At 51.5% G+C, this 13,711-nt stretch overlaps 1 protein-coding gene across 1 annotated transcript in view; it reads right to left on the reverse strand.

Moving 5' to 3' along the window:
* Positions 1–1,722: 1,722 nt before the first annotated feature.
* Positions 1,723–13,711, reverse strand: part of STKLD1 (serine/threonine kinase-like domain containing 1) — a gene marked incomplete at its 3' end in the record, with an annotated part of 19,743 nt that continues 7,754 nt past the window's right edge. The window contains 9 exon segments of the mRNA XM_008580681.1: positions 1,723–1,868; positions 3,218–3,348; positions 4,227–4,390; positions 5,374–5,492; positions 6,891–7,006; positions 7,896–7,966; positions 10,128–10,229; positions 11,673–11,747; positions 12,976–13,020. Of these exon segments, the coding sequence (XP_008578903.1) occupies positions 1,723–1,868; positions 3,218–3,348; positions 4,227–4,390; positions 5,374–5,492; positions 6,891–7,006; positions 7,896–7,966; positions 10,128–10,229; positions 11,673–11,747; positions 12,976–13,020 (969 nt within the window).

Below are 13,711 nucleotides of genomic sequence, written 5' to 3' on the forward strand. Positions count from 1 at the left end.
AGAACAAACAGTCCTAACATTCATATGGAACAACAAAAGACCCCAAGTAGCAAAAGCAATCCTCAGAGAGAAAAGAAAAATTCAGAGGCGTAACACTACCTGACTTCAAATTATATTACAAAGCTATTGGAACCAAAACAGCATGGTATTGGTGTAAAAACAGACACTCAGACTAATGGAATAGAATAGAGAACCCAGAAATCAACCCAGACTTTCAGCCAATTGATATTTGACAAAGGCAACAAAAACATATATTGGGGAAAAGACTGACTCTTCAATAAGTGGTGCTGGGAAAGTTGGAAATCCATGTGCAAAAGAATGAAACTAGAGCTGCACCTCTCACCATATACTAAAATCAACTCAAAATTGATCAATGACTTAAGTATAAGACCTGAAACTGTAAAACTACTAAGGGAAAATGTTGGGGAAACACTTCAGGAACTAGGACTGGGCACAGACTTTATGAACAAGAGTCCAAAAGCACAAGCAACAAAAGAAAAAAATAAGCAAATGAGACTATATCAAACTAAGAAGATTCTGCACAGCAAAGGAAACAATCAACAGAGTGAAATGACAACCTACAGAGTAGGAGAAAATATCTGCAAACTACATCTGACAAGGGATTGATATCCAGAATATACAAGGAACTCAGACAACTACACAGTAAAAAAACAAATAATCCAATTTTAAAATGGGCAAAGGATCTGAATAGACATTTTTTCAAAGGAAGATGTACAAACGGCCAACAGGCACTTTAAAAAATGCCCAACATCACTAATCATCAGGGAAATGCAAATTAAAACCACATTGAGATATCACCTCAGCCTAGTTAGACTGGCTATAATAAAAGATGGAGAATAACAAATGCTGACAAGGATGTGGAGAAAGGGGAATGCTCCTACACTGTAAATTAGTACAACCACTAGGGAAAAGAGTATGGAGGTTCCTTAAACAATCACAGATAGATCCACCATATGATCCAGCAAGCCCACTGCTGGGTATATACCCAAAGGAATAGAAGTCATCATGTCAGAGGGATACCTGCATTCCCATGTTCATGGCAGGCCTATTTACAATAGCCAAGATATGGAACCAACCTAAATGTCCATTGATGGACAACTGGATAAGGAAAATGTGGTAATATAAACACATGGAGTACTACTCTTCCATAAAAAAGAATGAAATTTTGCCATTCACAGCAATATGGATGAGCTTGGAGAAAATTGTGTTGAATGAAATAAGCCTGGCACAGAGGAAAAAATATTGTATGTCCTCATAAGTGTGAGCTAAAAGAGAAAAAAGGAAGGAAAGACAGATCACAGTGGTGCACTGGACTTGCAGAGGGAGAGAGCATACCTAGGGTTGTGGTGTGGGGTGGGGGAGGGAGAGGGAGGTCGGGGATTAATTGGGTGGGGGACACGGGGAATAATCACAATTTGTGGTAGTGGGCATGCTGATAGTACTTATCTGGCCATCACATCTTGGGCACAAGTGGTGACAATTTTGTTCCCTACATATAACCAATAAAAAAAAAATCATGTGGGGGAGCCTCCACATCCCCCCACCCTTCATTCTCTGGCAAAAAATGGTAACATGGGAAGAATTCCAGGTGGCCTGTTTTCCTACAGGTGGTAAAGACATGGGACCATTATGGGAGTAGAAACCAGCTTCAATAAAGCACCAGCTGGGAGAGCTTGGAATGAGGGGCCAGCCACAGCCTACGTGGACCACAGGGTCTGCCTGCGGGGGAGCAGCTGGGGGAGGGGCAGGAGTGGGGTCTCTACCTAGCTCATCTTCAGGCATTGTCAAAAGCCTCTTCATAGCCGTGAGCTGGACTTCAGGTTGGCTGGACAAGTTCTGCATGACCTCTGCAGGGGACAGGAGAGAGCAGGGAGGGAACCTTCTGAGGGCCAGGGCATGGGGGTACCATCTGTGGACACCACACTGGCCTGGCTGCTGGATGGTCACCACTCCTGGGGTCCACAGGATCAGGCCATGAGGCAGACAATCATATCATCCCCATGTTATGGATGAGACTACTGAGGCCAAGTGACATGTCCAAAATCAAACCCAAGTCTCTGTCTTGGCCCAGACCCCAAACTTTGGTGGGGACTGCCACTCACTCTGGGCACATAGGAGGCACACAGGAAAGGCTGCTGTGTGAGGAAGATGCTCAGGACCACTGAGTGCCAGGTGTGGGAGCAAAGATTCAGGGGGTTTTGGGGGGTGTAAGCAGGGAGGAGGCCACTGTAGCTATATGGAGGGTTTGTGTGGCAGAAACAGAGGCGAACGAGGTAGAGGCCAGGCCATGGAGACAAACTTTGTGCTACAGGAAATGGAGCTACAGAGGGTCTGTGGAATATACTAAAAAGCATATGTACTTCAAAGGGCCTGGTTTTCCAAAGTCTTGCAGTTTCAAATATTGACCTTGTGGAGGACTAGAAATTTTCCTCAGGCTATAAGTCTCTGGTATAAGATAAAGATTTGGGCACAGCAGGTTGCTGGCTCAAGGACAGACTAGTTACTGATTGTTATGTAAAGATACTGAGAAATGCTGTAAGAAGGAATGTTTGCTAAGATCACACTTTTGTTAATTGCCTTACTGGAACATCATCTGGCTTGTTTCACTGAAAGTTACCAGCCTATACTGTTAAACTATAACCCCACCTATGAATGTTTGCTAAGATCACACTTTTGTTAATTGCCTTACTGGAACGTCATCTGGCTTGTTTCACTGAAAGTCACCAGCCTATACTGTTAAACTATAACCCCACCTATGTTCTCTTCCTGTAACTTCCTGGTCTGGAAAATAAATGCAGGAAGAGAACCCCAATTCGGGGTTAATTTCCCAAGGAAGGGTTGCCTCTCGCTGGAGGGTCCCAGGGAAGTTAATCACTTTGGGGTCTCTCACTGCTCAGAAGACATGGGCTTTAAGTAATCCTTTGCATCTCCATCACCCAGGGGAAGACAAGTGACAAAGACGTGGGGGGCAAAGCAACACAAAGCAACAGATATGTCAGTAGGGGAGTTCCCTGAGCAAAACAGTGCTAGGGGATGGATGTAGGGTCCTGGAAACTGCTACTACCCACTGGCCATGCATGAGGAGCAAGTCTGGTGGGACTCGGCTTTGGGGGAGGCACTAACCCTCTGGGACTAAAAAGGATGCCAAGGCCACAGCAGCTCACAGCACCCTCCCCCTTTGGGTCCCCACCATCACCTAAAAGGCTGGCAATGTTGCTTTCCAACAGCATGTTGGTGATGAAAGGAGGCACCACCTCCTGGTGCAAGGTCAGAGCAATGCTTGAGGACTTGAACGAGCTCTTCACGAAGGTGATGTGTATCACGTCTCTAGCAGAGGAGCAGAAAGAGCCCGGTGAGCCCACAGCCCTTCCCGCCACTTGCCACAGTCTCTGCCTCTGCCTTGGGCTGGTGGACAATGGACGCCAACCTTCCTGTTTTAGAATCCATTTGGCAAGATCTCTCACAATGTCTCAAGTGCATTCAGCAAGTGCCCTGGCGATTCCATGTCCAGGGACTTACTTGAGGGAGGCACAGGGCTTGCACCAGGGCCACGGGAGAAGGGTCCTGCCCTGGCACTTTTTTTTTTTCCTTTTTGTCTTTTTTACTGACCGGTACGGGATCGCAACCCTCGGTGTTGCGCCCGCACCGCGCTCAGCCAGTGAGCGGGAACCGGTCACCACATGGGATCCGAACCCTCTGCAGGAGTGCCACCGCGCTCCCAAGCAGCGCACTCTCCAGTGTGCCACCGGGCCGGCCCCTGCCCTGGCACTTTTGTTGTTGTGGGACCTTCCTCCATACAAACAGAAAAATTGAATTTTACAACTGTGTTGGTATAAGATGGATATAACCCAGGCTGGACTCATTGTTAAATATCCAGTTTTTTCTTAAGATTTTAAAATAAATTAGAATTAAGACTTTTTCTTGGACCCCTAAAAGTGTGGTGGGGCCTGGGGCCTGGCCACCTGGACCTGCTGGAGAAGCAGGCCTGCTGCTCCAGTGTCGAATGACACTCACGCAAAATTGTTAGTGCTGCATGGTTTGGGGTGGCAAAAATCAGGAAAAGCCCAATCGTGTCTGGGAAACCAGGGCACCTGCAACAGAGTTTTCTGTGGTGTTAAAAAGCACAGCAGCTGTGCGCTTGCATGATGGTGGAAAGATGCTGAAAGATGAATCGGGCTAACGTAAAACCCTGAACGTCAGCTCACCGTGTTGTTATTCGATCCAAGGGGTTGATTTGCAGCATCAATGGCAAAAGAAGAGCGTAGGTCTCTGCATCTGGGACCTGCTCCTCCTTCATGGCCTTCAGGATGCCCTGCAGGCCATCGGGGCACTGACGGAGGGACCTGCGCAAACGCATGGCTTCTGCACCCTGCAGGGAGAGCATGGGCGCTGCTCTGTGCGTCCCTCAACTGAATGAAACCTGGGCCTGAGGTGTGGGTAGAGGAGGTGCTGGGGACCAGGGAGAGCTGGTGAGGGGACCAGAGGAGAGCCAGATGCGGCCGCCAGCTTTGTGAGTGACCAGAGACCACAGCCCTGGAGCTTTTCTATGAAGAAAAGATGGAGGTTCAGAGACATGAGTGGTGCTCTTGTGGGGGCAGGGTGGGGACAGCCCTCCTGCTAAGTCCTGCTGAGAAAACTCCATCTAGACCGAGCCAGAAAGCCCGCGTGCCCATTTAGCAGAAGGTGAGAGGGCGCAGCTCATAGGCTGCAGGGCTGGCACCTTGGCCAGGCTCTCCCACTGAGTCACATGGCCCCCCAAAGTGGGAGGCCCGTGTGTCCCTGGGAGTCTTCCGGAGGAAGGATGCAGCAAGGTGCTTCTCAGAGGTGGAATCTGGGGGTCTGGGGGGCTGGGGGATGCTGAGGCTCAGCCAGGCGCCCGTACAGCCAGGGTGACCATGGAGCTCCCCGCCCCACACCAGGCCACAACCTCCTGTGGTGCAGGGGCCTCCAGCAGGGATGAGAGCTGCATGCTGAGGACGTGCAGAGCCAAAGAAGGTGCCTCTGCACCAGCTTGGATGCAGAGCTGCAGCATCCCTCACAAGGCACCTGAACTTGGGTTTTCTCATCTATTGTGTGGAGGGCTGCTGTGAAGGTCAGGGCATAAGATGGTGGGAATATCACCATCCCTGTGATTATTACTGCTAGCGCCCAGCAGGTGTTGAGTGTTGGGGGTTTCTGAGGAGGGGGCTCTGTACAGCCTGCATGGAGGCGGAGAGCAAGGAGGAGGGCATGCAGGGGGAGGCAGGGCGAGGGCAAGCCTTCTCCCCCGGCCTGGGCACAGCCCATTCCCTGGGGACGGGGAGAGCCAGGTGAGGGGTGTGGCAGGGAGGGGGCAGGCAGCAAGCAGCTCACATCCATGAAAGAGCAGCTGGCCATGTCCAGAATGATGCAGCCGAGGGACCAGATGTCGGATTTCTGGCTGAAGGAGAAGTTGAGGGCTTCAGGGGCCATCCAGGACTTCTGAGAGGGGTCTGTTAGCAGGAGCAAGGTGTGGGGGATCCATTGAGTCCTGTGCTCCCTGGGGGACAGGGACAGGACAGACCACCCTACCCCAGGACTGTAACCCTTTTGGTGCCTCTTGCAAACAGCTTGAAACAAGCCCTTCCACCACTCTTCTCTACAGAGGTGGGGACATGCTAACTGTGGGGGAGGAGAAGGCCCCTGCTCAGTGAGGCCTCTGCCTTGATCCTGAGCCAGTGAGGCTGTCCATCTTGGCAGCTGCCTGCCAGGCTGGCCCTGTGTGTGGGTGTCTCTGTGCCCACCATGGCTGCAGGAGTTGGAAGAGCCATGTGCCAAGAAAACTAAAATATGCATCTCTTTAAACATCTTGTCACTTCTGTCAGTACCTTGGAGCAAAGTTCCAGTTGCCCTGGCCTAGTTTCTACACCAATACCAAACAAGGAGCCAAAAGAGCAGGGTCCTCAGTCCGGCTCTGTCAGTCCCCAACTGGCCTCAGGCAGCTCCTCCTCCTCAGAACCTCCATTCCCCAGCCAGATAGCAAAGGGCTGGTCTCCAAGAACCCATGCCATCTACACCTCCAATACACCTACATCCACCCACCCTCCCATCTATCCATCCATCCCCCCATCCATCAATCCATGCACGCATCCATCCATCCATCCACCCACCCACCCATCCATCCAACGACCCACTCATCCATCCATCCATCCATCCATCAGTCAGTCAGTCCATCCACCTACCCATCTGTCCTCTGTGGACTAAGAACAGAGTGCCACCAGCAGTTGCCACCCTGGGGCTCTGCAGTTCTCCACTGTAAGTGCTCTCTCCATCCTAGAACCTGTTACAGGCCTGAAACCCAGCTCTCTTTGCCCTGTCATCTTTTCAAAAGAAAGAGAACTCATCTCCTTCTACCACCCACCTTTATCATCTCCTGAGTTATTTCAGGACTCCATAAAGTAATGCACACATGGCCAGTGCATGACCCCCGACCGGTACTTTGTCTATCTGCACACCTTAGTTTCCTTCCTTCTGAAGCTCTCTTTTCCCTCCATGAAGGCTAACAGTTTTTGGAGTACCACACCATTACCTTGTTTCTCAGGGCACTCTCTCTCAAATGTGGGGTGTCTTTTGGACCCTGCATCCACCCCCCATGGGGGCAATCCTTCTTAATTATTAGCCCAGGCAAGGCAGTCTCTTTGGAGTCTACACAAAGCCAGGGGGATCTGTGGGGACCTTCTGAGCAAAAAGTGGATTGACGTTGCCTTGTTCCAGCGCCCAAAGTGGCCACCGCCCCCTGGAATCTAGGAGCCAGCCTCCTCCGGGGAATGCCCCTCTCTCACTGCTCATCATTGCCCCTCCCTAGCTGCCCCCCTCCTCACCCCCAACCTGGCCTGAGGACCCCCAGCCACCTTGCTCTGCACGGACGTTCCATTTGGCTTTGTCGAGCATCAGTGCATTGCAGCTCAGGTCCTGCAGTTTGCAGTGGTCGTTGCTGACGAGGACAATGTTGGAGGGCTTGAGGTTCCTGAATGAAACCAAGAGGTGGGACTCTCCCCTGGGTGCCTGCAGGGCTGCCATGAGTGACTGCTCTCCAGGCCAGGGGCCACGTCTTGCCAGCGGAGGCTCTCTGCCCCCCTCCCCTGAGTTTTACAGCAGCAGCCACACCCCCGCCCTCTCCTCAGTAATATGCTCTTTGTCAGCCCGCTTTTTAAATACTGCTTCCTATAAACATAAAACATACTTAGTTTTTTTAAATTGGGGAAGAAGTCCCCAGCTATAGGCAGGAGCACACCCAACCACTCAGAGGCCGCTCCGTGAACACCCTGCTCCCCTCATTACCAATCTTAGCCATGCGTTTCTTTGGGGATTGATTTTTGGCCATTCTGTGATGTCCAGTGACACTGACACTGAATCGTGAGCATCCCCTTTGTACATATGGTCTGCTTGGTTTTCTTTTCTCATTTACATGAGACACTGGTGTTCACAATTGAAGCCATCCAGCCCCTTCAGACCACGGGATCTAGAGCTGGAAGCCTCACTACTGGTGGGTCGAAGGTCCAGATGGGGAGTGCACAGTCCAGGTGGCCGTCCAGAGGCCGTGCCATGTAGGCAGCCTAATCTCTTCTCCTTGGCTGCTGTTATCTCTCCTCGCACTTTAGAGCAACCTGGCCCTGTCAGCGCACACTTTGTGCAGCTGTGCGTGGAGAGGGTGAGTCACTCGAGGCTCTGGGGAGGAGGGTGCCATTCGGAGCCCAGGAGGGACTCTGGAAAGGTGTTTGTCCTATCCTGGCTGCATTAGCCCGGCACACCTCCCTCCCCAGATCCTGCCCACGGGCAGTGGCACTCGAGCAGACCCGTTGCCTTTTCTCCTGAAGCAGCCAGCCAGTCCCAGAAGAAGGGAGGCCCCTGGTCACCTGTGAACGATGTCCAGCTGGTGCAGGTATTCCAGAGCGTCCAGCACCTGGCCCAGCACATTCTGCATCCACTGGGAAAGAAGCGGGAGATGCCAGGATTGAAGGGGCTAAAAGCTCCCTAAGGTAGGCTCCAGAACCCCCCCCCTCTTCCGTCTCCACACTGGGTGCCCTCCCCCAGGGGCCACTCTGTGGCCCATGCTGCCTGACACCTTCCAGGAGCTGGTGGCAGATCAGCCTTGTAGGCACAAGAGATGTCGAAGCCTTCGGTGACTACTTGGGACTCTCCCCTTTACATCATTACAGTGAAAAGAGCCCTGAGAGAGAGTGTTGTGGGAGCATCTGTGTCAGAAACAAGGTCCATCTCATGTCATGATTTTCAGACCATGTTCCTAGGATCCCTGGATTCCACACTGGTGTTTCTGAGCACCTTGGGGTGTCAGAGAAGGGCTGGGCTTCCTCACGCCCACCACTTAGAGTCTTTCTGCCTCACTTACGGGTTTCTGGGGACATTTCGTGTGTCAGAGGTTCCCACTACTAATAGAAAGCTTGAAACCTGCTCCAGAGCCTGCTTCTAAGGCCCACATTCAGAGAAGGGCCGTGGGACCTTCGGAACCTCGCGAGGGGAAATGCTGCCCAGATGCCCACCGAACAGAGGAGTTCTCAGAGCAAAAGCAAGCAACATCCATTTGGGTGGATCATAGACCTGAATGTGAAAGCAAAAGTGGCCAAGCCTCCATAAGAAAACAGAGGAAAGTATTTTCATGACCTTGGCGCAGGAAAGGCTTCTTAAATCAGGACTCAAAAGGCACTAACATAAAACACTGATACACTGGACTTCATTACAATTAAGACGTTCTGTTCAGCAAAAGACATCATTAAAAAAGTGAATGGACAAGCCACAGACTGGGAGAGGATAGATACTCTGGATATTCGTGTCCAGAGTATATAAAGAACCCCTACAGATCAAGAAGAAAAGACCAACGGCCCAAATGTTTAAATGGGCAAAAGACTTGAACAGGCACAAAAGAAGAAATCCAAATGGCCAGATGTGCCCATCACGATCACTCATTAGAGAAACGCAAATTAAAGCCACAATCAAGGGCCGGCCCAGTGGCACACTGCTACAGTGCGCCGCTTGAGAGCACAGCGGCGCTCCCGCCGAGGGTTCAGATCCCACATGATCACTCATTAGAGAAACGCAAATTAAAGCCACAATCAAGGGCCGGCCCAGTGGCACACTGCTACAGTGCGCCACTTGAGAGCACAGCGGCGCTCCCGCCGAGGGTTCAGATCCCACATACAGACCAGTTCCCGCTCACTGGCTGAGCAAGGGGCGGGCGCAGCACTGAGGGTTGCGATCCCGTTGCCGGTCCCGGTCCGGTACGGGCGCGACACTGAGGGTTGCGGTCCGTTGCCAGACACGAAAAAAGACAAAAAATAAATAAATAAATAAAGCCACAATCGAATATCACCATCCGCACTGAGAGCTAACGTTAGAAAGTCTGCCACAGTGAATGGTTGACCACCATGCACAACGGAGACGCCACAGCTGTGGCGAGGGCATACATTGGGTCAGCCAGCCCCTCGGAAAGCTTCGTAACACTGACGAAAGCTACACACACGCCTGCTCTTCCACCCCAGCGTCCACTCCTAGGTGTTTATCCAAGAGTAGTGAGTGCTTTCCAGCAATGTTCATAGCAGCCTTATTCCTGCCCCTTATTCTGCCTCAAACTGGAAACTACCCACATTCATATCATCTGAACAGGTAAGCAAACGGCACCACAGCCATGCAGCGGAGGCTGGCAATGGAGAAAGATGACATGTTGACACGCCCAACCGCACACACAGAGCCTCAAAGCTGATGGAAAGAGACCAGGCACGCACAAGGCACGCTGCATGTGTGCACTCGTGTGAACCCAGGAGCTGGCGGAACAACCTCTGAAGGGGGAAGCCAACTCATGGTTACTGACTGGGAACCTTCTGGACTTTTGGGAGTGTCCATTGTCTTGATCTGAGTAGAGCTATGTGAATGTATGCATCTGCAAAGTGCGATGAGCTGTGCACTTGAACTTGTGCGTGTTACTGTGTGCAATACCTCAAGATATACGTTTAAGAAAAAAAATACAGGTAGTCTCCAGAGGCACCTGCACTCCCCTCTGCCCCTGCTGCGGGGCCCATGGGGTCCCAGGTCTGGGGGTCCCCAGACCTGGTGTCCCAGAGGACCTGTCTTACCTCCGAGTCAATGGCTGCTTTTGCCTTCCTCTTACTCTCAATGACCTTCTGGAAGCTTATCGTGTTGTGCTCCATAACCAGGCAGAGGAACAGAGAGGAGATCTGCAGGGACAGGAGCATCCCTTGGCCAGCTGCCAGAAGCCCAGGAGCTTCTGCAGGGCCACCCTCCACCTGGCCACCATCTGTGGTGGCACTGCCCACTGGAGGGGGTCACAAGCCCCTGCTGCCCACCTCCAGCTTCCTCTCTCTCCTCTCCTCATTCCCAGTCCCACACCAGCTCCAAGCTCTATCCATCCCCAGCAACTTGGACTTTCCTAAAAGCTGCACTTGCCCCCGGCTGCTGCACACATGGACCTTTCTGCATGGAACCACCCCTACCCTCTGTACAGGGATAACTGCAAATCCTTTAGGACTCGGCTTAGATACATTTTCTTTGAGGAGCCTTCCCTGTCCAGGACCGCAGCAGACTAGGTCAGGGTCTCAACTCTGTGCTCCTTCCTGAAGCAAAATCTCCTCTTGGCTTTTCTGCATCCTCCATGACAGCATTGGGGAGTTCTCAGAAAACTTGGTGTGCATACAGTGAGGACCCCTCCCCAAGGCTTTCTACAGGGCCCAGCTGAGGAGAGAGAATCCGTGTGAGGAGGACTCTGTGCCTGCTTGGACCCTAGGTTGTCAGCCACAGACAGGGACACTAACATGGAGATCTAAAAAGGCCTGAGCACAGCATGAGGCCTCCCAGCCCTCCCTCACCTCCAGCATCCCGTGTCCCACCTCTGGTCCCTCCCTCCACCTCAGTCCCATCTGGAGTAATTGGAAAGCTTCTGGCTCCTTGTAAAGACAAGAAGTCATGTAGCCTATGGGACACAGCACAGGGCTTGAGGCTACAAGACCCGGTTTGAACCCCCCTCAGCTATTTACTAGCTGTATGGCCTTGGAGAGCTACTTAACCTTTCTGAGCCCTGGGCCCCATCAGGAAAAGGAGGATAGTACTCCTTCCCTGCTGATCTCCTAGGATATGATGATGGATGTGAAACTAGTTAGTAAACTGTGTAGGAGCTGCAAAAGCAAGGGGTCCAGAGGCCCAGGACAACTGGGTGGCAGATGGCAGTAGGAAGCAGAGGACCAGTGTCAGGTCAGCTTCTTCCATGAAAGTCAAAACTCCACCTTTAGAGGTGCAAACCCACTAGCCTTTGGCTGCAGGACAAGCTTGGTGGCTGCACGCACAGAGTGCTAGAGTCAGGCCCTCCTAGCCTGACCTCCTGGCTCAGCCACAAACCAGCTGGGCAACATGGAGGAACTTATTTCTCTTAATCTGTTCCTTCTTCTATAAAACAAGTTAGTAACCCCTCCTATGATAAGGTTGTTGGCGGCTCACGGAAAGCCCCCAGTATAGTACATTGAGTCAGGCATAACCACGTTAGAATCACTGCCACTGCCACTTGAGGGGTTACAATGGTGGGTGGTGGGCATGCTCTGTGCATGGTTTGCTTGGTCCTGCAGCCCAGGAGATAACAGCTAAGCCCGTAGGCGTCAGCTCTGACCCACCTCCTTGTTCCATATGATGAACAGCTCCTGGTATACAGAGATGTGGGCGTGTTGAAGCTTCAGCAGCGGCATCAGCTGCAGGAACAAGAGCAGAGGAAGTAGAGAAGTTAGGGACACACCGTTTCTCAGCTAGTGCTTCTCTGCCACATATCACAGCAAAAGGGCAGGCTTTTGGCTCCAAGCTGGTCAGGGGAATGGACACGGGGAGGCGGTGAGCCTGGTGGCTAGGAACTAGATGGTCCAGTGTCGGTCCTGTCTCCAACATGTGCTGGTTGTGCCGTGTGACTGAGACAGGCACCTCAACCTCTCTGAGCCTCCTATTCTCATCTGAAAATGGTGGTGACAGTGGAATCTGCCTCATAGGCATGTCACAAGGACTGAGTGAACTGATGCCTGTACAGTGCCTGGTGCAGAGGGCATAAAGCACAGTCAGGGTTGGCTGGAGAAGGTGGTGCAGCCAAAGTGAGGTGTGCCCACCCAGAGGTCCCAGTGCCCCCTACCCCAGCCGAGAGTGATTTGAAAACAAACTCCACTGGGCAGCAGAAATGGCTAGCTTACAGACTGTAAGCCAGATGGGCAGCTGCACATGATAAATGCTGGGTGTGAGAGCAGGCTGCCTAGTGGGATGCAGAAGGGAATTGGTGGCGTGGAAAGCTGCGATGGTGTGGGGGCATTACGTGGCCTGGGTCTGTCACTGTGCTTCAGTCACACTGCAGACTGAACGGATGTTTGCTGTCAAAGCTCCAGAGCTGGCAGTTCCAGAAGGAAGACAGACAAGTGGCCGTGAGATAGGAGGGCTCATCTAACCTCATGTGCAGCCCAGAGGGCAAGCGGGGGCTACTCGAGCCTTTGAAGCACGCACAGCTGCTACTGCTGTCATTGCACACAAGGGTGTCACCACTGGCCAGTTCTGAATGGGAGGGTTAAGGGCAATTTGCATTTTCTTTGTTAAACAATTCTGTATTTTCCAAATTTTGTATTGTAACTAATACTTTTAAAATTGAATAAAAAAAACTTTTAAAAGATGGTTATTCATAGATTAGCCTAGGGACGTGGCCAACATTAACACTTAATCTCTGGGAACATATGTTCTAGGTTGCCAGTGCCTGAATTTGCAAGTGAGAGTTTTGGGCATGGACTCCCTTCAGGACCTGGGGGCTGCTGGCTTCACAGCTGGGCAAGAACTCATTCCAACCCTCCATCCTGGCCTCCCTTCACCCAGTAACTCAACAAGAGAGTACAGAACACAGTGTGTGTGTGCTGCACCATGCTCTTAGAGAGAAGAAACCACTGAGAGAGTTACCTCCTCCAGAGCCTTGTTGGCCTGATGCTCATCGATGCATTCTACCTGCAAGGGCATAAGACCACCAGCTCAGTAAATGTGTAGTAAACCATCATCACCACCACCATCACCATCACCATGACCACCATGACTACCATACCACCATCATCACCACCACCACCATTACCACCATCACTATCATCACCATCACCACCATCACCGTCAACACCACCATCACCATCATCACTACCACCACCATCACCATCATCACCATCACCACTACCATCATCATCACCATCCTCATCATCACCATCCTCATCATCACCATCCTCATCATCACCACCATCACCATCATCATCACCACCATCATCATCATCACCATCCTCATCACCACCATCACCATCACCACCATCACCATCATCACCATCCTCATCATCATCATCATCACCATCACCACCATCCTCATCATCACCACCATCACCATCATCATCACCACCATCATCATCATCACCATCCTCATCATCATCATCATCACCATCACCACCATCCTCATCATCACCACCATCACCATCATCATCACCACCATCATCATCATCACCATCCTCATCATCATCATCATCACCATCACCACCATCCTCATCATCACCACCATCACCATCATCATCATCATCACCATCATCATCATCACCATCCTCATCACCACCATCACCATCATCACCATCATCATCATCACCATCCTCATCACCACCATCACCAT

The sequence above is a fragment of the Galeopterus variegatus genome, unplaced genomic scaffold, assembly GCF_000696425.1.
Source record: "Galeopterus variegatus unplaced genomic scaffold, G_variegatus-3.0.2 Scaffold2145, whole genome shotgun sequence".
Classification (NCBI taxonomy): Eukaryota; Metazoa; Chordata; class Mammalia; order Dermoptera; family Cynocephalidae; genus Galeopterus; species Galeopterus variegatus.